Here is a 27,757-nt window from a genome sequence, read left to right as displayed (position 1 = left end):
GTCTCAGGGTGGCCTTGAACTCACAGCAATCCTCCTACCTCTGCCTCCCAAGTGCTGGGATTAAAGGCATGCACCAGCACTCCTGGCCTGTATATATATATATTTTAAACAAGAATTATAAGGTGCTAAACAAAACTGGCTGTAGCTAGCATAAAGTAACTAGCATAAAGTTACTTTGCTCTAATGGATGCTTACAGATCTCCAGGGCAGAAGAGCTTCCCGGGCATAAGCAAACATGCTATTACCTCCATGGTCATAGCACCAAACAAGCTGAAGAGCTGAGGAGGTCAGGACTTGAATCTGGGTTGAGCCCAGTGTCTAACAACCGGCACGCTGCCTCCTGATCTACTCTAAGGAGCAATCTGGCAGGGCACCTGCCCTAAAGAATCTGGTTGGAGTTCAGGAGTGGCAGAGAGCAGCCAGGCAGCTCCCTTACACCATCAACGGTGTGAGAGAAACAACTGGCGCCAGCCCCTGAGGCAATGCCAAGTGTGCAGACGTTGTCCTCTGGAGGCGGCTGGCACCCTCCTCTCAGGCTATTCCTTTCACCGTAAGTAATAGTCAATTGCAGCAGAGAAAGCAGCAAAACCGCCACAACCGATGGCCCCGGCCTTCACGCCAGCTGTAAGGCAAAAAGGAGAATCACTGCAAGTCAGGACTGCATTCACCCAAGGTCTGCACACCCACATGCTTCAAAGAAAACCAGCTTAAACAACTTAGTCATCTAACCTATGACACCCCGAAGACAGTAATGAGGCAGCTATCCTGTCCAAACCAGTGTGTTCTAACTGCACTGGCTTCACTTTTCTACCCCAAAGGACTTGGGGAAACGCCCCTCACAGGCAAGATGTGGCTATGGGAAACAGCCCCTGGAATCAAAAGAAAGTATATGACCATTTACCCTGTCTGTCAATGGAATAATTCCTGGGAAGGTGATCACAGCAGGCCCAAGGGGAGCGGAGCTGCTTACAGAGGCCCTGCAAAGCTAAGCTACAAGAAGACCAAAAGAGAAGTCACTCTACAAGTTAAAAATGGCTGTGTGAGGAGTAAAAGCAGGCTTACAAGACGGCAAGACACAGGACACTCAGAAGATGAGGTTTTTGGGTCCTGCAAAGCCAGTGTGAGTGATGGAGAGTGGGTGAGCGACAGACTGCTTCAAGAGAAGTTGCCACAGCTGATGCCACACTTCATGGCCCGAGGAAGAGGGGTAAGGCAGGGGGAGGAAGGGGCATCTGGGCTTAGCTTGCTTGCTTTCTCTTCTCCCCCCACCATAGTTTTCTGAGACACAGAAGGTCTCCTACTTACTGAGTGCTGGCAAATGTGCATCGCCACCATACTCAATGTGTACATAGCTTTCAAGTGATACTTCCTATAGTTCTCGACTACAGAAAGACTATCATTATAATTTTTTGACATTTAAAAAATATATTTTATTCATTTACTTATATGAGAGAGAAAGAGGCAGACAGAGAGAATGGGCGCACCAGGGCCTCTAGCCACTGCAAACAAACTTTAGACACATGCACCACGTGTGTGGCTTACATGGGAATTAGGGAATTGAACCTGGGCCCTTAGGCTTCACAGGCAAGTGCCTTAACTGCTAAGCCATCTCTCTAGCTCTATCATTCTAGTTTATACACAAAATTAAAACTGATAACTAGGCCGGGCATGATGGCACACGCCTTTAATCCCAGCACTCTGGAGCCTGAGGGAGCAGGATCGCCATGATTTCAAGGCCACCCTGAGACTACATACTGAGTTCCAAGTCAGCCTGGGCTAGAGTGAGACCCACCTAAAAAAACAAAACAAACAAACAAGAAAAGGCAACTGATAACTGATAACTGGGGCTGGGACTGCAGCTCAGTATTACAACTCATGGTTGGGATTTACAAGGTCCTAGGTTTGGTCCCTAGCATCATAAAATAAAACCCTAACGGCTATACAACTATTAAGAAAAATGTTTAAGTACTTGGAATAATGAATACTCAACACTGTGGCCAAATGGTCTACCCAGGGCTGGGAGGACCTTTCTTGTCTTCTTATACTATTGTCCGTACTAACACGCTCTAAGCTACCACGAGGAAGGGTAAGAAAGACTACCAAGGGCTGGAGAGATGGCTTAGTGGTTAAACGCTCACCTGGGAAGCCTAAAGACCCCGGTTTGAGGCTCGGTTCCCCAGGTTCCACGTTAGCCAGATGCACAAGGGGCACATGTGTCTGGAGTTCGTTTGCAGTGGCTGGTGGCCCTGGCGCACCCACTCTCTCTCTCTGCCTCTTTCTCTCTGTCGCTATCAAATCAATAAATAAAAATAAACATTTTTTTTTAAAAAAAGGAAAAAAAAGAAAGACTACAGGAGTGGTTCTTCAGTACGGGCAATTGCCCCCACCTGGGAGCTCTTTCGGCATGTGTGTATGTGTGGTGCATGTGTGCACATTTGTATACTTGTGGGCATGCGTGTAGAGGACAAGGCTGGTATCAACCGTCTCCCTCTAGTGCTCTCTACCTTACTCATGGAGACAGGATCTCTTACTGAACCCAGAGCTCACTGGCTCTGCTAGTCGAGCTAAGCAGTTTGCCCCAGGATTCTGCTTGTCCCAGCCTCCTAAGTGCTGGGACTACCATGCCTGGTGTTTCCACAGGTGCCGGCTACCTGACCTCAGCTCCTCAGGCTTGGGAAGTAAGCACTTTAATGACTGAGCTGTCTCTTCAGCCTCCTTCCCATAGAGGCTTTTGGCAACATTAGGAGATTCTCCAGGTTGTCCCAACCAAAGGGGTGCAATGAGTATCTGGTTACACACCCTCCAAGGCACAGGACTGACCCCCAACACAAGCAAACGTGTCTCTCCAAGATGTCAACAGGAACAAAGACAAGAGAACATGGAGGTACTAACAAATTTCCAAAACTGAATGAACACAGAAGCAATCATGACTTTATGTGTCACAGGGAAGAGTATCCAGTATCCTAGAATACCATGTTTGGAAATGTCAACATCAGCATGTTGTTCAAGGCCACAAAGCCAAACCATTGCAGAGCTGTTTACTAACCTCTGAAACCAATGGCTCCTCCAGTGATGCAGCCGCTAATGACGCTGTTCTTCCAGTCTGATTTTCCCCGGTACTGTGGGTGGAGACGAGCAGTTTAAAGCCAGAGAAATACACCAGACAAGACAACCAAGGAAAAAACACAGTGCTTCCATTTGGCTAGTTTAGTCCCTATCCAGAGGAAACCTGATCTTTTCAAAAGAATAGTTCTTTTATTTTTGTTTTACTTACTAACTCCAGACGTGTGTGCCCTCTTGTGCATCTGACTAATATGGGTCCTGGGGAATCAAACCAGGGTCCTTTGGCTTTGCAGGCAAATGCCTTAATCATAAGTCATCCCTCCAGCCCTAACTCTTAAAATTTAAATATGTTCATACATGTTTCCTGCAGGTGGCACCAGAGTGCTGAAACAAAGTAGAGCCCCAGAGAAGTAACCGAATTTCTGTGCTGGTTCTCTAAATAAATTTTATGTTTAAAATCATTAACTGAAAAATAAAATAATAATTAACTGGGTTGGGGATGTGGCTCAGTGGCAGAACACTTGCCTAACATACATGAAACCCCAAGTTTAATCCCTGTCACCAAGTAAAGACGAAAAAGCTGGCTGTGGGAGCACACACCTTTAATCCCAACACTTGGGAGACAGGTAGGAGGATCACCATGAGTTCAAGGCCACCTAGAGACTACATAGTGAATTCCAGGTTAGCCTGGATTAGAGAGTGAGACCCTACCTCAGAAAACCAAAAAAAAAAAAGAAAGAAAAAGAAAAGAAAAATCTTGCCTACGGGGGCTGCAGAGATGGCTCTGCGGTTAAGGCACTTGCATGCAAAGCCTAAAGACCGAGGTTTGAGTACCTAGTGCCCACGTAAAGCCAGATGAACAAGGTGGCACATGAGTCTGGAGTTTGCAGTAGCCAAAGGCCCTGACACACCCATTCTCTATCTGTCTCTTTTTCTCTCTTTCTCTCTCATAAATAAAAAGTACATTGCATACCTTAAGGTTGGCCAGCCAGGCCAAATGAGCCACAGGTGCAACAGGAGCATGTCTGTTATGGGGAAACCAACCACTCTCTAATTGGACTGGAGGCCCGCTCCACAGTAGGGAATACATACCTGGAACTGAAAACCTAGCCAAAAGCCTATGGTGGAGGTTATGAGCCCTAGGGGAGTAACAACACTGGCTGTTGTCTGGCTAAATGCATATTTCCTGTTCATCAAACTGCACTGTAAGCACTTTTCTTTTTCTTTTCTTTTCTTTTTTTTGATGCTGTGCCAGGCATGGATGTATTTGAGAGTGACAGAAAGAGAAAGAGGCAGATAGAGAGAGAGAATGGGCACGCCAGGGCCTCCAGCCACTACAAACAAACTTCAGACACATGCGCCCCTTGTGCTTCTGGCTAATGTGGGTCCTGGAGAATTGAGCCTCAAACCGGGGTCCTTAGGCTTCACAGGCAAGCACTTAACCACTAAGCCATCTCTCCAGCCCCACTTTTCTTTTCTTTTTTTTAATTTTTATTATCATTTTCCATGATTATAAAAAAACCCATGTTAATTCCCCCCCACTTTCTCCTTTCAGCCCCACTTTTCTTAATGTTCATACCCATATATTAATATTCCTCTCACTTTTGGTTAGAGAAACTTCTTTTTTCATATGGCAGTGACCACTGGGATGACTCAGAAGGCCCCACAGTGCTGAAAAGTGACAGTGGAGTGTTCAACACTGAGACATCTTGATTAGAGATGTGTATCCTTCCTGTCTCAAAGAAGCCTCCTTCAAAAGCTCAGGTGCCATAAAAGAATGTAAGCCAAGAGCTGGGCATGATGATGCATGCCTTTAATCCCAGCACTCAGGAGGCAGAGGTAGGAGGATCACCGTGAGTTCAAGGCCACCCTAAGACTACATAGTGAATTCCAGGTCAGCCTGGGCTACAGTGAGACCCTACCTTGAAAAACAAAACAAAAAAAAAAAAAAAAAAAAGTAAGCCAAAGGAAGGGTAGGACTGCTTACAATGCAGTCTTCCAGACATAAAATGGCCTGGATATCAATGACTTCACAGTGTCTGGTACTACCTACACAAGACCATAATTGAAGGAAAAGATGATGACATCAAAATAAAAAAGAGCCAGGGGTAGCAGCACACACTTTTAATCCTAGCACTCCGGAGACTGCTATGAATTCAAGGCCACTCTGAGACTACAGAGTGGATTCCAGGTCAGCCTGAGCTGGAGTGAAATCCAACTTCAAAAACCCAAAAAAACAAAAAGAAAAGAAACTAATCAAGAGGAGATATGATGGAGATAGATTTGTGAAGGGAAAAGTAGAGAAGGGGAAGGAATTATCATGGTATGTTGCCTATAATTATGGAAGTTGCTAATAATGTTAAAAAAGTTTTTTGTGTATTTTTTTGAGGTAGGCGAAGTAGGGTCTCACTCTGGCCCAGGCTGACCTGGAATTCACTATGTAGTCTCAGGATGGCCTCAAACTCATGGTGATCCTCCTACTTCTGCCTCCTGAGTGCTGGGATTAAAGGCATGTGCCACCACGCCCGGCAAAAAAAATTTTTGAAGGTAAAAAAATAATGTAAGCCTATCTCATAAATATACAAAAAGTTCACATTAGGGATTAGCTCACGGAAGTAAAATCTAGACTCAAACTTGACATTTCTTTGTAGTAAGAGAGATGTGGTGGGTGTGTGTGTATAGATGTATATATCCCAAGTACATATGTGCAGAGACCAAAGTGGAACATCAGGTGTCCTCCTCTATCGCTCGTCTGTTTTACTTCCTTGAAATAGACTCTCCCACTTAACCTAGAGCAGCAGTTTTTCAGTAAGACTAGCTAACCAGAAAGCCCCTGATTCTGTCTCCATCACCCTCAAGACCAGGGTTACAGGCATGCAGGGCCACACCAGCGTTGTTTTGTTTTGTTTTGTTTTCTTCGTTTTTCAAGGTAGAGTGTCACTCTAGCCCAGGCTGACCTGGAATTCACTATGCAGTGGCCTTGAACTAACAGCAATCCTCCTACTTGTATGTAACTCCTGAGTGCTGGGATTAAAGGTGTGAGCCACCATGCTGGGCTCACACCAGCTTTTTAAGTGGCTGCTGGAGACGAAACTCAGGTTCTCATGCTCTTATTCACTAAGCCCTCTCCTCAGCCCTCCCCCCTTTGTTAAATGTTTGTTTTCAGATAGGCTCTCACTATTTTCTATGTACACAGGCTGGCCTAGACCTCATGAGTGTCCTGCCACAGTCTCCTGAGTGTACAAGCATGCACCACCACATCTGGCTGAAGTTTGACATTTATGACCTGCATTCTAGGAACACCAAGAGCATTTCTCTTTAAAAATTGTGTGACAGGTGCCAGCATGGTGGGACATTCCTTTAATCCTAGCATTCAGGAGGCAGAGGTAGAGAGGTAGGAGGATCACCCTCAGACCATATAGTGAATTCCAGGTCAGCCTGGGCTAGAGTGAGACCCTACCTTGAAAAAAAAAAAAATTGTACGACGGGAGCTAGAGGGATGGCTTAGCAGTAAAGGTGCTTGCCTGCAAAGCCTAGGGACCCATGTTCAATTCCCCAGTACCCACATAAGCCAGATGCACAAAGTGGCGCATGCTTCTGGAGTTCATTTGCAGTGGGTAGAGGCCCTGACGTGCCCATTCTCTCTGTCTCTCTCTCTTCTGTCTGTCCCACTCTCTCTGATTTGACATAAATAAATTCATTTAAAAATAAAACTCTGAAAAAAATTATGTGACAGAAGCAGACAAGGATATCTTAGAAAGAAAGGAGAGACACTTACAGACTCTACCAAACATTCAGTACATGAAAACATGGCGCCCACAATGGCAAAATTTTTGGCATAGGATATTCCTCTCTGTCCCATGTCTTTCAGAACTTCTTTTGCAGTTGGTGTACGGTAAGGATCCTTAGGGTCAAAGCCTACATTAGTATCAATGCCGGCAGTAAACACTCCAAATGCACCTCCCAAGACAAATCCTAAAAACAAGCAGAAATGGATTTCTTTGGCATGTTTTGTAGATTACAATGGTATCACACTTGAAGATGGTTGACCTTTTGAGTCTCTTGCTACTCAATCTCTCCAGCTTCCTCCTCATTACACAATTTGGAACCATCTCCCATGCCTCCTCTAGTCTGTCTTCCTTTCATTTCCTAACAGCTGCCACGATTCTCTTCAACCCTCTGTTCTCTCCACACTTTCACATGCAAACTGGCTAGAGTGAGACTACCTCAAAAAAGGGGGTGGGGGGTGGGGAGATGGCTTAGTGGTTAAAGGCATTGCCTGCAAAGTCAAAGGTCGCAGGTTCAATTCCCCAATACCCATGTAAAGCAGCTGCATGAGTTGGCACATGCTTCTAAGAGTTCATTTGCAGTGGCCTGAGGCCCTGGCACACCCATTCTCTATCTGCCTCTTTGACTCTCTTTTTTAAATAAGGAAAATATTTTTAAGAGAAATTAATATAGTGAGGGTTTAAATGTGAGTGGTAAGCTATTCCTAAGCAAAAGAAAAAAATATTGGAAAGTTTTTTCTGGTTTGTTTTTTTTTTTCAGTGAACTTAAGATTGACCTTGAGGCGAGAAGACATCTATCTCTACATAAATACCCAAGGCTCAGACAGGTCATATGTGTGGAAAGTTTAACCTCTTGGTTTCTGCATCTATAATAAAGAGAAGATAGCATCTACTTCAGAATTGTGGGAAAGAAAGAGAGGCCATGACTGATGCATCGGAGTATCTGGCACATGGTGCTTACTAAGTGACTATTATGAACACCATGGTCAAGGGAATGGTTTACAAAGTTCGTGGCCAGAATCTCGCATTATTATTTTTTTTTTTAAAGGAAGGGTTTTGCTCTAGTCTAGGCTGACCTGGAATTCATGCTGTAGTTCTCAGGATGGTCTTGAACTCATGGTGACCCTCCTACCTTTGCCTCCCGAGTGCTGCTGGATCAACGGCGCGCGCGACCACGCCGGGCTCAAAAGCTAGCTTTTATATCCCGTACTCCCACCGTCTGGCAAACGGCGGTTGCTCAGTCACAAACTTCAAAATACGTGAATGAATGAAATCAACCACTGTACAACGTGCAAGTCCCGACCGCACGATCCGATTTCCGGGGGTGAACGGTAGCCTCGGGAGAGGCATCGCCGGGTTCGAGGGGCCAGGCAGGAGCGCAAACAGGGTCGAGGCCTAAGGTCCCAGGCACGCCGGGCGCGTGTTCCCTCTCGGCAGAGAGTAGCCAGGCCCGGCAAGCCCTCGGGGTCCCCCGCCAGCCCCGCCACGCTCACCTCCCACGCACGCCAGCACCGCCTTGAAGGCGCAACTTTCCATCGCCCTCTCCATCACCTTCTGCTCCTCGCTCTTGGCGGGGCTCGGGATCCCGCCCAGGCTCCTAGGATCCAGGAGCCGGGGCTGACGCTTGTCGCCCACCAGGTGCTGCAGAAGAAGACTGTACTGCAGCGGGGCTTCGGCGGAACCCCCGGCCTCCGGGCCAGAGACCCCGACTTTAGGGGCGGCCGCCGCCATGATGGTAGCTGCCGCAAGAAAACTTCACGTGGTTCTTGCCACAGCAGATTCCACAGGCTTCCCTTAGACGCCAGCCACCGTATCTCAACGACAGATTCGCCACACGAAAGACACAGCGGAAGCAAGAACCCCTCCAGAGAGGGAGAGAGAGAGGAAAAAACCCTCTTGTGAACCCTCAATCTGGTGTGTGCCGCATGGCCGGCAGTCCCGACAAACAAGATTCAGCTTCACCGAAAAAGACGCATACTGGAGTTTCTAGTTCTAACGCGAGCACACGACTACATTTCCCAGAAAGCTGCGCGCCTGCTCGGGCTGAGTGGCCTCTCAACATTTCCACTTCCGGACAGGCGAGCCAGGAGGCACAGTGCACCCGCTAGGCTGCAGTGCACGCTGGAAGCCGGCAGGGGGCGCGCGTGTCTCACCACTGTGGCCCTGGCTAGGGACCTGAAAGGGATCCAGCCGCCTCAGTTGGCCGAGTGGCTGACCAAGTGTGGTGAGATGCCAATAATGGTAGGTGTTTTGTAGATAAATGCGGAAGCATGGTATACCTGTGTGCCATAAATGGTTTGTTTCGTACTTAAGCCGATGGGGCCAACAAATGAGCAAGGTTAGCCAAGCATAAGAAAACCCTGGAACTGAGCAATGAAGGTGGTAAGGGTTGGTGGGGGGTGGTGTTGGGGGGGCCTGACAAAGAAGAGCAGAAGCAAGCTGGCTGGTACCCCACCCAGCCACTTGTTGACAGTGAGACTGGTGAGGTGGGATTAGTAGCACCATAAAAGGCCAAATTTGGGCTGGGGAGATTGGTTTGGCATGTAAGAGCACTTGCTGCTGAAGCATGAGGATTTGAGACTCTCTAGACACCCCGCCCACACACACACACACAAAAATAAGCCACACACGTCTGGGGGCTGGAGAGATGGCTTAATGGTTAATGCGCTTGCCTAAAAAGCCTAAGCACACAGGTTTGATTCCCCAAAACCCACATAAACCAGATGCAGGCTAGAGGCCCTGGTGCACCCATTTCTTTCTCTCTCTCTCGCTCTCTCTAATAAATAATTATATATATTTTAAAAAAAGCCACACACAAACCAGGGATGGTGGCACACGCCGTTAATCCCAGCACTTGGGAGGATCATTGTGAGTTCACGGTCACCCTGAGACTACATATTGAAATCCAGGTCAGCCAGGGTTATAGTGAGACCCTCCCTCAAAACCCCCACCCCCCAAAAAAATGTCACACACGTCTGTAACCCCAATCTGTGGGGCCTGGGACCATAGAATCATCCAGATGGAGGGAAAGATCTTGTCTGAAAGAAATACCAAAGTAGTGAATGAGCGATAGAGAAGGGCACTTGAACTGAAGTTCCCCTGTGGCATTCCCAGGATGCTCACAGCTCACAGCACATACACATCTGTACCCACGTGCATATGCCACACATAATGCACTACACTCATATATTCTACACACGCACACACACACGCGCGCGCGCAAAAAAAAAAAGACTGGGATGGAGGGATGGCTTAGGGGTTAAGGCGTTTGCCTGCAAAGCCAAAGGACCCAGGTTCCATTCCCCAGGACCCACGTAATCCAGATACACAAGGTGATACATGCCTCTGGAGTTTATTTGCAGTGGCTGAAGGCCCTGGCACACCCATTCTTTCCATCCTTCTTTCTCCCTCCCCCCTTCTCTCTCTCTCAAATAAATAAGTACAAATGTAAATAAATTTTTACAGAAATGTGTAACTAGGGATGAAGAGATGGCTTAGTAGTTAAGGTGCTTGCCAGCAAAGCCAAAGGACTCAGGTCCAATTCCCCAGGACTCACATAAAGCCAGATGCACAAGGTGACACATGCATCTGGAGTTTACTTGCAGTGGCTAGAGGCCTGGGGTGCCCATTCTCTCTCTCTCTCAAATAAATATTTTTTAAAATATCTATTTGTATTTATTTATCTTCATATGCATGTGTGGGGTGTTCTAGGGCCTGTTGCCACTGCAAGCACTTTACAGGAGTAGTGAAGAATTGAACTTGGATGGGCTGGCTTTGAAGCAAGCCCCTTTAATTGCTGATCTGTCTTCCTAGCCCTAATTTCACATTTTTCAGCAACAATTTTATATATGCATATAATGTATTTTATTATGATCCCCCTCCCCAAGCCCTTCTACTGACCCCCTTCTTCCCAACTAGTCATTCTTCTACTTTGATGTTGTCTTTTCTTAATATTTTGTTTTTTATTTTTATTTATTTGAGAGAAGGAAAGAGTCAGAGAGAGAGAGAATGGGCACACCAGGGCCTCCAGCCACTGCAAACGAACTCCAGATGCATGCGCCCCCTTGTGCATATGGCTTACGTGGGTCCTGGGGAATCGAACCGAGGTTTTTTAGCTTTGCAGGCAAGCACCTTAACCACTAAGCCATCTCTCCAGCGTTCAGTGCTGCCGATACTGTCACTGTTTCACTGGCTCCTGGCTTTAGTGAGCATCCGGGGTGTTACCCGCCTGAGTGTTGGGCGCAGAGTTTCTGATGTGTTGTCCAGAATGACTGTCACTGGAAGTTTGATTTGCTCACAAGGCTCATGTTCAAAGCTTTGGGCCAATTAATTGTGAGTGGGGGTGTAGAGTCACAGATTCTAACCTGGACACTTGTTTACACTTGTAGTGAGCAGCTCCACTTCTCAAATCAGATAGTCGCATCAAGACAACCAAGATGGCCATCTCTTGCCACACAGGAGCAAACTTGGCACTGGATCTGCTGATGAGGAGGGCTCAGCAGTGCTTGCCCAGTGGCAGGCTCTCATATCTCTGCTTTGTCCTCTGAGAACCAAGATACCCGTGGCCTCATCTTACTCACTGCTTTCCCCAAATCTGGTTCTTTCTGTGCCTGGAGAGATTTTTGTGAATATTTAATTTTCATTTATTTGACAGAGAGAAAGAGGCAGAGAGAGAGAGAGAGAGAGAGGGTGTGTGTGTGTGAGAGAGAAAGGGAATGGGTACACCAGGGCCTCCAGCTGCTGTAAACAAACTTCAGACGCATGTGCCACCTTGTGCATCTGGCTTATGTGGGTCCTGGGCAAGCGCCTTAACCACTAAGCTGTCTCTCCAGCACTAGTGAGATTTTGGAATGTGAAAAGCTCAGGAGCCCTCTTGGTTGAGAATGGACTTTCTCAGAGCAGCACAATAGGAGTGCGTGTGGTGTCGCTGTGGCCACGACACAGGCAGGACTAGGGAGTTCGGGTGGATTGTTTTAGTACTGGTTTTGATTGTTTTGTAGTGTAGAAATATAAAAAGCTTTTTTTCTGTTGCTGTTATTTCCTCAGCTAGACACAACCGAGTCACCTATCACTTGAGAGCACTGTCCATCTTCAGGGAACAAAGAGAGGCCAGCCCCATGGCATCGGATGCTTCAAGCACTGTAGGCTCATATGGGTGATAAAAGTTGTAGGACTGACTCTGAATGCTGAGGTCCATCTAGGTTTTAGGGGACAGCTCCTACCTTTCCATCTCCACAACCCCCAACCCCAGATCTCTGTCCTTCCCCCATCCCCTATACCTGCATTTCTCCCGTTCCCATACCTCCATAGTTCCACCCCATCCCATCCCACCAACGCCGTCTCCTACTCTCCATCTCCCTGTCTCCCTAGTTCTCATCAAACAGGAGGCATGGGTCCGCAGTGAACTCTCTGAGCTATCCCGAGTAGCACCTGTGAAGGGGTCGGCAGGAAACACTCGGGGCTGTGAACTGGATTGGAGGATTGGAGTCTGGGGTCCCAGGAGAGGAGGGACCCTCAGATAAGAAGGGCTATCCAGTGCCCATTGGGGGACAGTTAGAAACAAACCTAGACCCCAAATAAGGCTTCTAAGCAAGTTAAGTGGGGTGGGGTTAAGAGGTACCTAAGTGGTTGTGGCTGAGGCTGTTATGGGATGCCTGGTCCAGAAGGAACTAAATGAGAACGCCATTCACTCCTCAAGCCTGCACTTTCCCAGGGGCGAGGAAGATGGCTCAGCCTTTAAAGGTACTTGCTTGCAGAGCCTGCTGGCCTGGGATCAGTTCTCCAGCACCGCCATAAAGCCAGAGGGGAAAAGTGGTGCAAGTATCTGGCATTTGTAGCTGCAGGAGACCTTGGATTCCCCATTCTTTCTCTCTTCCCCACCCCTCTCTCACACACACACGTGCAAATAAATAAAAACTATTAAAAGCAACCCTGTGCTTCCTGTTTCCCATTTGGATCAATGGTACTATCATTTACTCAAAAAGCCTTCCTTGCTGGGCATGGTGGCACACACCTTTAATTCCAGAACTCAGGATGAGGTAGAAGGATCAATGTGAGTTCGAGGGCACTCTGAGACTACATAGTAAATTCCAGGTCAGCCTGGGCTACAGTGAGACCCTACCTTGAAAAACCAAAATAAAAATTTGTATAGAGGGCTGGAGAGATGGCTTAGCGGTTAAGCGCTTGCCTGTGAAGCCTAAGGACCCTGGTTCGAGGCTCGGTTCCCCAGGTCCCACGTTAGCCAGATGCACAAGGGGGCGCACGCGTCTGGAGTTCGTTTGCAGAGGCTGGAAGCCCTGGCGCGCCCACTCTCTCTCTCTCCCTGTATCTGTCTTTCTCTTTGTGTCTGTCACTCTCAAATAAATAAATTAATTAATTAAAAAAATAATTTGTATAGAGAATGAGTGCACCAGGGCCTCTAGCCACTGCAAACAAACTCCAGACTCACATGCCACCTTGTGCACCTGGCTTCACCGGGGCACTGGAGAATTGAACCTGGGTCCTTAGGCTTTGCAGGCAAGCACCTTAACTACTAAGCCATCTCTCCAGCCCTTACCTGAATTTCAAACCCATCTCTTATTTTTTTATATTCATTGCCACAAAAACTGTGTAAGCCCTATCATTTCTCAGTCAGTATAGCCCTATGTGATCTCCCGCCTCCTTCTTCACTCTTCTTCCGACCCATTGGCAGAGCCATCTACATGCAGTTACATCTGTTGGTTCAAATTCTTCTCTGACCCACACAAATCTAAACTCCATAACTCCCTAGGCTGCTCTTACGACTCATGCCCAGGAAGACCCCCATGCTTTGGTCTAAGTTCAGCTCTTACTGGACCATTTCCACTCACAGTTGTCTCTGTCCTATATTCTCATTCATATTTGCAAGTGATTCCTCAGTATTATTCTTTCTGTTAGTCAGTTTGTTTGTTTTTCTCATTTTGATATGTTCTGCTTCATTTTAAAAGATGTTACCCGGGCTGGAGGGATGGCTTAGCGGTTAAGGCACTTACCTACAAAGCTAAAGGACCGAGGTTCGAGTCCCCAGGGCCCACATAAGCCAGATGCACAAGGTGGCGCATGCTTCTGGAGTTCATTTACAGTGGCTGGAGGCCCTGCTGTGCCCATTCTGTCTCTCTATCTGCCTCTTTCTCTCTCTCTTTCTGGCTCTTCTTCTCTCAAATATAAATAAAGATAAAACATATAAAATTTTTTTAAAAAGATGTTACCCCAAAAATAAAAAATTATTTTCTTCTTGGACTAGAATATTACCTCCCATATTTTTTCACATCTATTGTTAGACTTTCAGTTTTGTTTTTTTTTTGTTTGTTTGTTTTTGTTTTTTTTGAGGTAGGGTCTCACACTGGCCCAGGCTGACCTGGAACTCACTATGCAGTCTCAGGTTGGCCTTGAACTCATAGCAATTCTAGCTCTGCTTCCTGAGTGTGGTGGGATTAAAGGCATGCATATCCATGATGCCAGGATGAGCATTTTTTTTCTTAAAAAAAAAAGCTTACAAATAGAGATGAAAGATGGCTTAGTGGTTAAGGCACTTGCCTGCAAAGCCTAAGGACCTGAATTTGATCCCCCAGTACCCATATAAACCAGATGCACAAGGTGACATATGTGTCTGGAGTTCATTTGCAGAGGTTTGATGCCCTGGTATGCCCATTCTCAATCTTTCTCTCTCTCTCTTATTCTCTCTCTTTAATTAATTTTAAAAAATGTACAAGTAACTAGGCATGGTGGTGCATTGTATGCCTTTAATACCACCACTTAGGAGGCAGAGGTAGAAGGATGGCTGTGAGTTCCAGGCCAGCCTGAGACTACATAGTAAATTCCAGGTCAGCCTGGGACAGAATGAGACCCTACCTTGAAAAACAAATTAATAAAACAACAACAACAACAACAAAATAACCTTACAAGAAGGGGCTGGAGATGGCTTAGCAGTTAAAGCACTTGCTTGCAAAGTCAAAGGACCCAGGTTTAATTCCCCGGCATCCACATAAAACCAGATATACAAAGTGGTGCATGCATCTCAGGTTGTTTGCAGTGACTGGAGGCCCTGGCATGCCTATACTCACTCTCTCTCTCTCTCTCTCTCTCTCTCTCTCTCTCAAATAAATGAATAAAAATATTTTTTATAACCAGGCATGGCGGCGCATGCCTTTAATCCCAGCGCTTGAGAGGCAGAGGTAGGAGGATTGCCATGAGTTTGAGGCCACCCTGAGACTACTGAGTGAATTCCAGGTCAGCCTGGGCTAGAGCAAGACCCTACCTCAAAAGACCAAAAAAAAAAAAAAAATACACACACACACACACACGCACACACATACACACACACATATATAACAAGTAGAGACTGAGGCTATAGCTCAGTGGTAGAACAGTAACCTGTACAAAGCTCTGGTTTCGATTTCCCCCACACACACTGAAAAAAAATGTGGTAGGTTAATAATATATATTAACCCATAATATATCTCACTCATTCTGTACTTTGTACATCTGGCTTTATGTGAGTTCTGAGCAATTGAACCTAGGCCATCAGACTTTGCAAGCAAGTGCCTTAGCCACTGATCCATCTCTCCAGCTCTTATTCCTGCTTATTAAGAGACCTGGAAAGCTGCCAGTTTTGTTTTTTTTTTTTTTATTTTGCTTTGTTTTGCTGCTGGAGTTTGAACCCAGAGCCTCTCACATGCTACGTTCATGCTATACCATTGAGCTAGATACACCCCTCAGCCCCAAGAAGAAGGACCCAGACCAAGAGGAGAGTCTGTAGCAGGTTCAGACTTTCAGACCGATGTGCAAGCTGTCTTGCCAGGTAAACCATATCACCCAGCAGATTAATAGCACTTGACAGGTCAGAGGCAGATAGGATGCTTTTTTGTTGTTGTTGTTGTTTGTTTGTTTTGGTTTGGCTTTGGTTTTTTGAGGTGGATTTCACTCTAGCCCAGGCTGACCTGGAATGCACTGTGTAGTCTCACTCAGGGTGGCCTTGAACTCATGGCAATCCTCCTACCTCTGCCTCCCAAGTGCTGGTATTAAAGGCATGCGCTGCCATGCCTGGCTTAGGATGCTGTTTGGAGCCTTGAGCAGGCCCTGGAGCTGATGTAGGTGCAGAGCCTTAGGACTGGAAACCAAGCCTGCCACTCTCTCATTGGCCTCAGCCTCCTAAGTGCTAAGGTTACAGATGTGTGCTACCACTTCTGGCTGATTTATGAATCTTAAAAAAAATTAGGACTGGAGAGATGGCTTAGCTGTTAAGGTACATACATGCCTGCAAAGCCTAAGGACCCAGGTTCAATTCTTCAGGACCCACGTAAGCCAGGTGCACATGGTGGTATATGCTTCTGGAGTTAGTTTGCACTGGCTAGAGGCCCTGGTATGCCCATTCTCTTTCTTTCTCCCTCTCTCTGTCTCTCCCTTCCAAGTACTAACCAGGCCCGACCCTGCTTAACTTACGAGATTGGGCACATTCAGGGTGGTATGTCCGTAGACCCTCTCACTGTCTCTAATAAATAAATAAAAATAAATCTTTTTTAAAAATTAGAGATCCTAGCTACAGGTGACTGGGCTTCTGTGTGAGAAAGAAAAAACTCAGTAGCTGAGGCCAGTAAGCTAGAAAAGAGATATAAAGGGAAGAGAAAGGCAGGGAGGGGGTACTTAATAGGATGGTATTGTATATAGGTAAGTAGAAGAATATATTAATGGGGGTGAAAAGGCCCAGAATTAGGTCAGGGGAAGAGATTGAGTAAAGGAAAGGTGGAGGAAGGGCTAATCAAAATCTAAGAGGATATAAATAAATCATATGGAATCCTACTTTTTGGACAATGGAACACTCAGGAGCCTTAGATTGTTGCTAGAAAATTTTCAGTGCCAGAGATGGGATACCTTCCAGTGAGTTTTTGGCCAGGGAGGTCCCTGATGCCCCCCAAACATTATAGGCCATTGCCAAGGCCCTTGGTTTCCCACCAGGAATAGATGGTAAAACCCTATTGCTGAAGACTCCACATGCTTGGACTGCAAGGCCACTGAGAAATCCTGCTGGAACTGAGCTGATAACCTCCTCCATGTAGACCAGCTGACAGAAAGCTGGAAGAAGCCATTCTGCATGCAGTTCAATGGGAGAAAGAGATATCACCAGTGAAGATACTCAACAGTGGACACTGCAAGCCTTACATTTGGCCACCCAGGCCAAATGAGCCAATGGGTGCAATAGTGGCACGTCTGTTATGGTGGAAACCAACTGCCCTCTAATTGGACTGGAGGCCCACTCCATGGGAGGGAATACATCCCTGATACTGTAAACTTAAAACAGGAGTAGTCATGAACCCTAGGAGGTGTAACGTCTGCTATTGCCTGGCTAAATGTATATACTATGCTTATCAAGCTGCCCAGTAAGCACTTCTGTTAATGTTCACACCCTTATATTAATGCTACTCTCACTTTGGGTAGAGAATCTTCTCTTTTCAGATGGCAGTGACCTTGGGATGACTCAGAAGGTATCATAGTGCTGGAAAGAAATGACCTCAGTGCTCAGTACTGCAGTATGTCTATCACACCTTCTAAGGCTCAGGGTCCATTGTGAAAGAGGTGGCAACAAGAATGTAAGAGCCAAAGGAAGGGTAAGACTCCTTACAACATGCTCTTCCAGACACAAAATGGCCTGGATATCCATGACCTCATAGTGCCTGACACTACCTGCGCAAGACCATCATAAAAGGAGGAAAAGATCATGACATCAAAATAAAAGAGAGATTGATTGAGATGGGGAGGGAGTATGATGGAGAACGGAGTTTCAAGGGGAAAGTGGGGGGAGGGAGGGTATTACCATGGGGTATTTTTTATAATTATGGAAGTTGTTAATAAAAATTTGGAAGAAAGGGCTGGAGAGATGGCTTAGTTGTTAAGCGCTTGCCTGTGAAGCCTAAGGACCCCGGTTCGAGGCTTGGTTCCCCAGGTCCCACGTTAGCCAGATGCACAAGGGGGCGCACGCGTCTGGAGTTCGTTTGCAGAGGCTGGAAGCCCTGGCACGCCCATTCTCTCTCTCTCCCTCTATCTGTCTTTCTCTCTGTGTCTGTCGCTCTTAAATAAATAAATAAATAAAAATTAAGAAAAAATTTAAAAAATTTGGAAGAAAAAAACAAAACAAAACAAAACAATAAAAGAGGGTGGTATAGCTAAAAAAAAAAAAAATTAGAGCCTTAGCCGGGCATGGTGGTACACGCCTTTAATCCCAGCACTCGGGAGGCAGAGATAGGAGGATTTCTGTGAGTTCTAGGCCACCCTGATGAAACAAAGTGAATTCCAGCTCAACCTGGGTTAGAGTGAGACCCTACCTTGAAAAACCAAATAAGGGCTGGAGAGATGGCCTAGTGGTTAAGCACTTGCCTGTGAAGCCTAAGGACCCCAGTTCGAGACTCGACTCCCCAGGACCCACGTTAGCCAGATGCACAAGGGGGTCCACGCATCTGGAATTCGTTTGCAGTGGCTGGAGGCTCTGGTGTGCTCATTCTCTCTCTATCTGCCTCTTTCTCTCTCTGTCTGTCGCTCTCAAATAAATAAAAAATAACAACAAAAAAAAAGAAAAAGCAAATAAAATAAAATAAAACAAAATTAGAGCCTTACTATAGCCCAGGCCAGCCTGATACTCACTCTGTGGTCGCAGGGTGGCCTCAAACTCACACTGATCCTCCTACCTCAGCCTCCTGAGTCCCAGGATTAAAGGTGTACACCACCATTACTTGGATTTTTTTCTTTTCTTTTTTGGAGTTTCGAGGTAGGGTCTCACTCTAGCTCAGGCTGACCTGGAATTCACTATGTAGTCTCAGGGTGGCCTCAAACACTCTTGGATCCTCCTACGTGCTGGGATTAAAAGTGTGCGCCACCATGCCTGGTTTAGATAAAAATTTTAACCTTTGTGTGTCAGGGGGTGGTGGAGGGGTTGGTGGGGTACACTGGGGCTTATTGTTGCAGCAAACAAAATATGAGCTAGACACAAGTACTACTTTTGTGTTGGCTTTACAAGAGTGCTAAGGAGTTGAGTCAGTGCTCACAGGCTTTGCAAGCAAGCACCTTTAGCCACTGAGAAATCTTGCCAGCTTCCTAACTTGTGAATCTTTTTTAAAATTTTTAATTTATTTATGAGAAAGAAAGAAACAGATAGAGAGAAAGAGAGAATGGGCATGCCAGGGCCTCTAGCCACTACATACGAATTCCAGACACATGTGCCCCCTTGTGCATCTGGCTTATGTGGGTCCTGGGGAATCGAACCCAGGTCCTTAAGCTTTGCAGGTCAATGCTGTAACCACTAAGCCATTTCCCAAATCCCCCTAACTTGTGAATCTTTTAAAAATAATTTGCTGATTTTGGAATATTTTTTTAAAAAATATATATAATAACAGATTATACTTTTTATTTTTTAAAAAGTTTTTCATTTATTTATTTGACAGAGAGAGGGAGGGAGGGAGGGCATGCCAGGGCCTCCAGCCACTGCAAACAAATTCCAGACACATCTGCCACCTATGCATCTGGTTTATATGGGTCCTGAGGGATCAAACTGAGGTCATTTGGGTTTGCAGGCAAGCACCTTAACCTCCAAGCCATCTCTCCCGCCCCCTTTCTAACTGACAGCCCGGGCGCCCAGCACAATGAAGATCAAGGTCATTGCTCCCCCTGAGCACAACTACTCCGTGTGGATTGGAGGCTCCATCCTAGCTTCGCTCTCCACCTTCCAGCAGATGTGGAGCAGCGAGCAGGAGTATGACGAGGCAGGCCCCTCCATCGTCCACCGCAAATGCTTCTAGATGGACTGAGCGGGTGCCAGGCATCTGCTGCATGAGCTGATTCCGAAGTATTGATTTGCCCTGGCAAATGTGCCCACCTCTTGCTAGCCTCACGAAACTGCAATAAGCCTTTGAAAAGAAATTTGTCCTTGAAGCTTGTATTTGATATCAGCATTGGATCGTAGAACTTGTTGCTGATTTTTGACCTTGTATTCAAGTTAACTGTTCCCTTGGTATATGTTTAATACCCTGTGCGTATCTTGGTTTAAGTCCGTGTGGCTCGGTCACTTGGTGGCTGAGGAAGAGGGATCGCCACTGGTGGGTTTGAGCACAGCGCCGTGATGGGTGCAGGGTGTCAACTTCCGCGCTGACTGTTCCCGGATTTCTCGAGGCTAGCAAGGGTTCCGGAACCAGTTGACACTTCCGTCTTGCTGGTCTAGCGGTGGGAAGGTCCGAGCCTTAGGACCCAGTTTCCGTTCAGGTGAGTTCCCTCCTGACCACCATGGGTTGCTACTTGCCTTGAGCCGGGAACGGGAACGCTTGCTTGCATTTACACCTGTAAATTTATTCATCCTTTTAATTTATGTAAGGTTTTTTTTTTTGTACTCAATTCTTTAAGAAACGACAACAAATTTTGGTTTTCTACTCTTAAGTGAGAACATTAGGCCCCAGCAACACATCATTGTGTAAAGAAAAATAAAGTGCTATAGTACACCACCCCCCAGAAAAAAATGTAATAACACATTATATATTCTTTATTTTTAAAAATGTTTTTATTTATTTATTTATTTGAGAGAGAGCGCATGCCAGGGCCTCCAGCCACTGCAAACAAATCCCAGACACATCTGCCACCTTATGCATCTGGCTTATATGGGCCCTGGGGAATCAAACAGAGGTCGTTTGGGTTTGCAGGCAAGGACCGTAACCGCTAAGCCCTCTTTTTAAATTTTTCTTATATTTATATTTTTGTTTTATTTATTTGAGAGAGAGAGAGAGAGGCAGGTAGATAGATAGAGAGAATGGGCACACCAGAGCCTCTAGCCATTGCAAACAAACTCCAGATATGTGTGCCACCTTGTGCATCTGGCTTTACATGGGTCCTGGGGAATCAGTTAACCACTAAGCCATCTCTCCAGCCCATAGATTATACTCTTTAATTCCCTCTTCCCTGTTCCCATTGTCCTGGGGCCCTCCTCAGTAGGGTCATGGGATTCACTGTGGGGTCATGAAGGCCTCAGTAGGTGCCAATATGGTAGTGGGGGACTGTGCCTCAGGGTGTTCCCACCATTCTGTGGCTCTTATAGTCTTTCTGTCCCCTCTTCTGAAAGAAATGTTCCCTGAGTCATTGTAGGCCTGTTGGCAGTCTGATTTAGGAATCTTTTTTTTGGGGGGGGGGTTCAAGATAGCATCTCACTCTAGATCAGGCTGACCTGGAATTCACTATGTAGTCTCAGGGTGGCCTTGAACTCATGGCAATTCTCGTACCTCTGCCTCCTGAGTTCTGGGATTAAACGCGTGTGCTACCATGCCCATCTCATGATTTATGAATCTGTTTAAAAATATTTTATTTTTATTAATCTATGAGCAAGAGAGAGGGCAGGGGAGGGAAAGAGAGAATGGCGTGTCAGGGCCTCTAGCCACTACAAATGAACTCCAGATGCATGTACCACTTTGTCCATCTGGCTGTACCCAGGTACCTGGAAATTAAACTGGCATTGTTAACCTTTGCAAGCAAGAGCCTTAACCACTGAACCATCTCTCCAGTCCAAAATGTACTTTTTTTTTTTTTAACATATTTTATTATTTATCTGAGAGAGAAAAAGAAAGAGGGAGAAAGAAGGGGAGAGAGAGAGAGAGAGGGAGGGAGGGAGAGAATGAGTGTGTTAGAGCCTCTAGTTGCTGCAAAGAACTGCAGATGCATGTGCCACCTTGTGCATCTGGTTTATATGGGTCCTGTGGAATCAACCTGGGTCCTTTGGCTTTGCAGGCAAGTGCCTTAACCACTAAGCCATCTTTCCAGGTCCCAAAAACATACCTTAAAACAATAAAAGTTTGCAGAATAGTTAGTCAGTTCATGTAATACAACGGGTCAAATTGCGGTAGGGACAGTTTCTTTAAGTGGGTCTTGCGTTGTATACACAGAGAGTAGTGCTTGCCACAGGCCAAAGGACGAGGGCTAATTCTTTACAGAAAGCCAGAGGAGCCTCCTTGTGCTTCTTCTTCTTCTAACACCTGCTCGAATTATGAGTTTGGAAGCATTTCTATTGCAAATCCTCTCCTTCCACATCCCTTTGACAGGCAGCTGCAAGAACTGGCTTCTCACCAAGACCTGCTGCACCAACAATTCTCTAAATTTTATTTATATTTCATGTGCACTGTGTTCAGAATCTCACTTTCCCAGGTGCCAGATGTTGGTTTGGACCCGCTCCAGTGAAAAGTGCTTGCCTATCAAATAATGAAAGTAAAACGCTGTACAAATAGCCCCTTTATATCTTGTACCTACTATACCAAAGCTAAGTACACCATTAATGACTCCATTATTTCCCCAAATTCTCAACCGCCCAAATTCCCTCTTTGCCTAGATCTACAACAAATTGTCCTTTGGTTCCCATGGGATGTAGATACTGAGAATCTTTAACATTTCTTTAGTGTTCATCTGAAAATATTCGGACATAGGAATCTGTCTAAGATGTTTGGACCATGACTATGCAGCATTCCCACCCAGCGGTATTTCAAACATATGAATGAAAAGATAAAGCATTTTAACCTATTTTTTTTTTCAAGGGAGGGTCTTGCTCTAGCCAAGGCTGACCTGGAATTCACTTTGCAGTCTCAGGCTGGCCTCAAACTCACCGTGATCCTCCTGCCTCTGCCTCCCAAGTGCCAGCTCCATTTTAACCTTTTTGCAGAATTCATTTTATTCTGATATAGTCTCTCCCTCAGTAGCATCAATTGGCTTCAAATTTAAGATCTAATCATCCTGCCTGTCTCCCAAGTGGTGGGATTACAGACATGTACAACCATGAGTCAGTGAGGTGGCACACACCTTTAATCCCAGCACTCTGGAGGCTTAGGTAGGAGGCCCACTATGAGTTTGAGGCCAGCCTGGGCTATAGAGTTCCAGGTCAGCCTAGGCTAGAGTGAGACCCTGCCTCTAAAAAAGAAAACCAAAGAGGCTGGAGAGCACTTAGTTACAAAGCCTAACAACCCAGGTTCGATTCCCCCAGTATCCACATAAAGCCAGATGCACAAAGTGGTGCATGCATCTGGAGTTCGTCTGCAGTAGCTGGAGGCCCGTGGCATGCGTCTTCTTTCTCAATCTGCCTCGGGGTATGTGCCAGTAGTTTGACGTTATGTTGTGAAGTCTAATGATCTTTTGTCATGCATCTTATGATGTGTGTGTGTGTGTGCGCGCGCGCGCGCACGCTCGCGTGCAAGGGAGGAAGCCTCAGTAATTAATCTATTCTGCTTGGTCCAGCCAAAATATTTTTCCTCCACAATTTGCGCTCTGGTCGAACTTTTTCTTCTTCACTCCTCCATTAGATGGCGGTAGGTGTCCGAGAAATTACTTCCAAAGCAGTGGGTAATTGAGGGGCACTTGGGAGGGGGTGCTTCCCCCTTTTTTAATGGATTGTGTTCTTGGTGTCTGAGTACACACCAGTGGTCCTCACTGTGGGGGAGTGGGGGTCGTGGTATACATATTTGTCCTGTGTGTGCCCAGTAGGGAGGGATGGTGGAGAGGCTGGGACACTTGCCACTGACGACTTCCAATTCTTCTTCTTCTTCTTTTTCTTTTTTCTTTTTTTGTTTGTTTTTCAAGGTAGGGTCTTACTCTAGCCCAGGCTGACCTGGAATTCACTGTGTAGTATCAGGGTGGCCTCGAACTCATGGCGATCCTGCTACCTCTGCCTCCCAAGTGCTGGGATTAAAGGCATGCGCCACCATGACCGACTCTGACGACTTCTTTAATCAAGCTTCTCCCTAAGCATTGGGGAACAACTTGCCAGCAGAAGGGAAAAAAATCCTTAGAATTTTTCTCAGCTACCAACAGACCTGAGATGATCTTTGGAACTGAGTCAGAAGAGCAGTCCAACACTGATTTGGAGATGCTGCGCCATCTGTTGCATACATTTTTTTTTGGAGATGGAAGAGAACCATTGGGGACCGTTTCCAACGACCTGTGGACTGAAATCCCATAGCGTGGCTTGCAACCAACCCACAGTATTTGTGAATTCTCTCTGGTGCGCTTGGCACCCCAGCTTCATAGGAAGCACAAGAAAGAGGTGGCGTCCACGGGCCTACTTGTAACAACTAGCACCGAACACACAGAGAAAAGTGCTGGAAAAATCTGGTCCTAATACAGCGAGGGACATTGTGTGGAGAAGAACTGAGTCCTGTAAGTTTTCAGAGAGATCCCCGGGGTCCGAGGTGACCTCGGGCTTAGCCTTTGCGTAGGGAGGGTAGAGGAGGAGGGCCAGGAACATGAAGGGATACAGAACTGGGGTGTGCGGGATCGGCAGTGGAGAGTGGCTAGGCCCCCATCCGTAGTCTCGGAAAGGGTCGGCTCGGCACTGTTCTGCTTTCCTGCGGCCCGGGCACTGTGGTCACGGCGGAGAATTAGGCTCAGGTTTCTCTCTCCGGCCACGTACATCAGGCCCGCGCTTCCGCGCCAAGGGGCCAGCTGCTGCGCACCGGGCCTAGGCTGCCCGCGCGGTGCGCCACGGCCGCGGAGGGGGCGCGGCGAAGGGCGGCCGGAGGGGCGTGGCGTGGGCGGCTCCGGAGGGCGTGGTCTCTGCCTGGCGCCCGCCGCAGCCTTCGCCCGCCGCGCGGACCAGCGAGCCGGGTAGCAGCCGCCTGCCTACCCGCCCGCCCGCCCGCCCGCCCGGTGCCGGGGCTGCGGTGGGCCAGGATGTCGGGCTTCCTGGAGGAGCTGCTGGGCGACAAGCTGGTGACGGGCGGCGGTGAGGAGGTGGACGTGCACTCGCTGGGCGCTCGAGGCATCTCGCTGCTCGGGCTCTACTTCGGCTGCAGCCTGAGCGCCCCCTGCGCGCAGCTCAGCGCCAGCCTGGCCGCCTTCTACGGCCGCCTGCGGGGGGACGCGGCTGCCGGCCCGGGGGCCGGGGCCGGGGCCGGGGCCGGAGCTGCGGCTGGGCCGGGGCCGGGGGCCGGGGCGGCCGCCGAGCCCGAGCCACGGCGCCGCTTGGAGATCGTCTTCGTGTCTTCGGACCAGGACCAGCGGCAGTGGCAGGACTTCGTGCGGGACATGCCGTGGCTGGCGCTGCCCTACAAGGAGAAGCACAGGAAGGTGAGCGGCGTGGGCCTGCGGGGCGCTCCCGGCGGCCGGCCTGCGGGGCGCAGTCCGCGCGCTCCCGGGAGCCGGGTCCTCGCCGTCCCCACCCTGCTGTCCCCCCCTCCACACACACCCTCCACCCTCTGCCCCCCCCCAGCCCGTCTTCTCCATCTTGCCAGGCGCTTCCTCTCCTGTCCCTCTCTCCGCGCCCGCTCCCCCCCATCCATCCCAGAGCCACGCCGGCTTGGGGAGCTTGAGGCAACTCCTCGGTGCCAGTGCCAGGCTGCGCCCAGGCTGCGAAGTTTGACACCCCTGGACTCCCTGGACCCCGGCTTAAACTTTGACCCCTAGAGCCCGAGGTCCGCACATTTTGGGAGTCTCACGTAGGTGCCGCTGCGCCCTAGTATCCCTGCGCCCCTATCCTCGTCCCGACCACCACCACCACCACCACCAGGGGTGTGGGCAGGGGGCCTCTTCCCTCAATCACTTGACTCCCTGCTAGTACCTGCAGTGGGTGGGCAGCGCTCTAACCCCCTACCCATAATGCCCAAACCAGGAAGTTTCCTTTCTTCCCCGGAGAAATCTGCTTTCCTGGCCCCCCCCCCTCCCCGGTGGCTGGAGACCTGGAGGCGAGGCCGATGTCCCGCCGCCCCTCGCCCCGGGGAGGTGGCCGCCTGCGGTGGCCTTAGGCGAGTAGGGAACTCTGTCCTCTCCCCTTTCCTCTGCTCTCGACCCCCACCCCGCCCCGCCCCCGGGCTGAGTTAGTGGCCACCAGGGAGGTTTTCATTGTCTGGCTGTCTAGCGATCCTCCCAGGCCCCGGGAACAACCCCAGCTCTTGTAGATCCTGAAGTTTTCGTGGTTGGGCCACTGTTACCTTGGCATAGTTCGAATTAAATGCAGAAATGATCCCATCGGGGCGGACTGACTGGAAAAACTTAAGAGTTTGGGGGGAGGATTTATACTTTGCTGTCAACTTCTCATTCCTCCCAGTTTGCTGCTGAAATTAGTTGGGGTTTCTGAGTGCATCTGTTGGATGTAGATGTCTGTTTCAATAAGACAAATTCAGGACATTCTGTAATGAACGGTAACAGGGGGAAAAAAAAAAAGCTTTGGCGTGCTCTTGCTTAATTAGAATGTCTGATGTAACCCGTGAGTCCAGCCAGTCCTTTCGCTGTCTGGAGAGCTCAGTTTATGGGATGGACAGGAGAAAGATCAGTTTGGGGGCGAATAGGTTCCTCTGGGGAGAATGGTAACACATGCCATGTGTTTCTTTTATGTGTACAAAATCAGGTTGAGAAGCATGAGTTAGATTTAGTGAGAGCAGAAGGTTTATACTGTGACCCCCAATGTCTCGAGTAAATCATCCATCCCTAAGGTACAGACATGAGATTTGCAGTATGAAATATAGTTTAAGAAATACAGTTTGTAAATTTAACATTGGGAAAACATGTATCCACTAACCACACAGAAGCAAAAGTTTTCATTCTGACCACTTTTTAGGTTACTTTGCCCCCATTTGATTCATATGCCTGATAAGACATGAATACGCATGGCTAGTACTTTTTTTTGCTTCAAAATATGGGAATCCTTTGTTTTCCTTGGTGGTGGTTTTTATGGTCCTTTTGGGAAGAAATAATGTTCAGAAAGTGATTTACTGAAAAATATTTTCATCACTATGGCATGTTTCTGTTACAGACCAAAATCTGTTTAAAATAATGTCCTTATTGGGCAATACAAATAATTTCTTGTCTTTGAAAATATACAGTGACTGTTACCAACTTACATCCCATCACAGTTTTTACAAAAAGGGACATAAAATTGCTGGATAGTGAAAATATGGAGTAAATTGAAATGTTATGGAAATGCTTAAAGCTTCACCCCCCCACACACAAAAAAAGGAATGTGTTCAGTACAACAGAGACCATGTCTGGTTCTCTCTGTACTGGCCAGTCCCTTGCATGAAAAAACGAGTTTTGTAGTCCTAGCCTGGCCTTGCTAGTTCCAGTCTGAGGAGCAGCTGGATGTCGCAGGCAGGCTCTCATTTGAAAATGCAGTTCAGGATACTGGCTATACCTAAACCATGATGTGCGAGCATGTTAAACATTTATTTTCATTTCAATTTTTTGTGTGTAGGAATCAAATCCTCCTGCATGCTAAGTGAGTATTCTACCACTAAGCTACATATCCCAGGTCTTCCGGGTTCTTTTTGTTTTGTTTTGTTTTGGTTTTCAAGATAGGGTCTCTCTCTAGCCCAGGCTGACCTGGGATTCACTATGTAGTCTCAGGCTAACCTCGAACTCACAGTGATCTTTCTACCTCTGCTTCCCAAGTGTGGGATTAAAGGCGTGAGCTACCACACTTGGCTCAGGTTCTTTGTGTGTGTGTCTGGGTGGTGGTGGTGGTGGGGCGTGTGGTGGTGGGGGGGCTGTGCAGTTTTCCTGAATTACATCTTATAGTTGCTTTTGTTTTCTAAAACCAGACCAGTTTTTGGAAGCCTTTCCATGGTGGTGAATAGGCAACTCAGTACCTGATCCCATGGTGTGTGTGTTGGGGGGAGTCTTTTTCATGGTGATATTATACCAGGTAAAAAGGTACCCGCTGGCTAGGCGTGGTGATGCACACCTTTAATCCCAGCACCTGGGAGGCAGAGGTAGGTGGGTGGTTGTGAATTCGAGGCCATCCTGAGACTACATGGTGAGTTCGACATCAGCCTGAGCTAGAGTTAGACCTTACTTTGGAGGGGGAAAAAGAGAGGGGGGGCACCAGCTGTGTTTCTTATGGAAAACACACTCTCAGAAATTGAAAAGGCTATGTACTCACTTTGAAAGAAGCT

General features: G+C 47.5%; 2 protein-coding genes across 2 annotated transcripts in view; one reads left to right on the top strand and one right to left on the bottom strand.

Moving 5' to 3' along the window:
- Positions 1-85: 85 nt before the first annotated feature.
- Positions 86-8,597, bottom strand: Timm22 (translocase of inner mitochondrial membrane 22). The gene is made up of 4 exons (XM_004667868.2): positions 8,345-8,597; positions 6,842-7,038; positions 3,047-3,119; positions 86-622 (listed from the first exon to the last, which is right to left on the bottom strand). The coding sequence occupies exons 1-4, from the start codon at positions 8,580-8,582 to the stop codon at positions 546-548; spliced, it is 585 nt and encodes a 194-aa protein (XP_004667925.1). The 5' UTR covers positions 8,583-8,597; the 3' UTR covers positions 86-545.
- A 15,941-nt stretch (positions 8,598-24,538) lies between these two features.
- Nxn (nucleoredoxin) overlaps positions 24,539-27,757 on the top strand; it is a 195,890-nt gene continuing 192,671 nt past the window's right edge. Inside the window, exon 1 of the mRNA XM_045159188.1 lies at positions 24,539-24,938. Within this exon, the coding sequence (XP_045015123.1) occupies positions 24,543-24,938 (396 nt within the window). The 5' untranslated portion in view covers positions 24,539-24,542. The remainder of the gene's footprint in view (positions 24,939-27,757) is intronic.

Source organism: Jaculus jaculus, chromosome 9 (assembly GCF_020740685.1).
Source record: "Jaculus jaculus isolate mJacJac1 chromosome 9, mJacJac1.mat.Y.cur, whole genome shotgun sequence".
Lineage (NCBI taxonomy): Eukaryota > Metazoa > Chordata > Mammalia > Rodentia > Dipodidae > Jaculus > Jaculus jaculus.
This window is presented reverse-complemented; position numbering and strand designations above follow the sequence as displayed.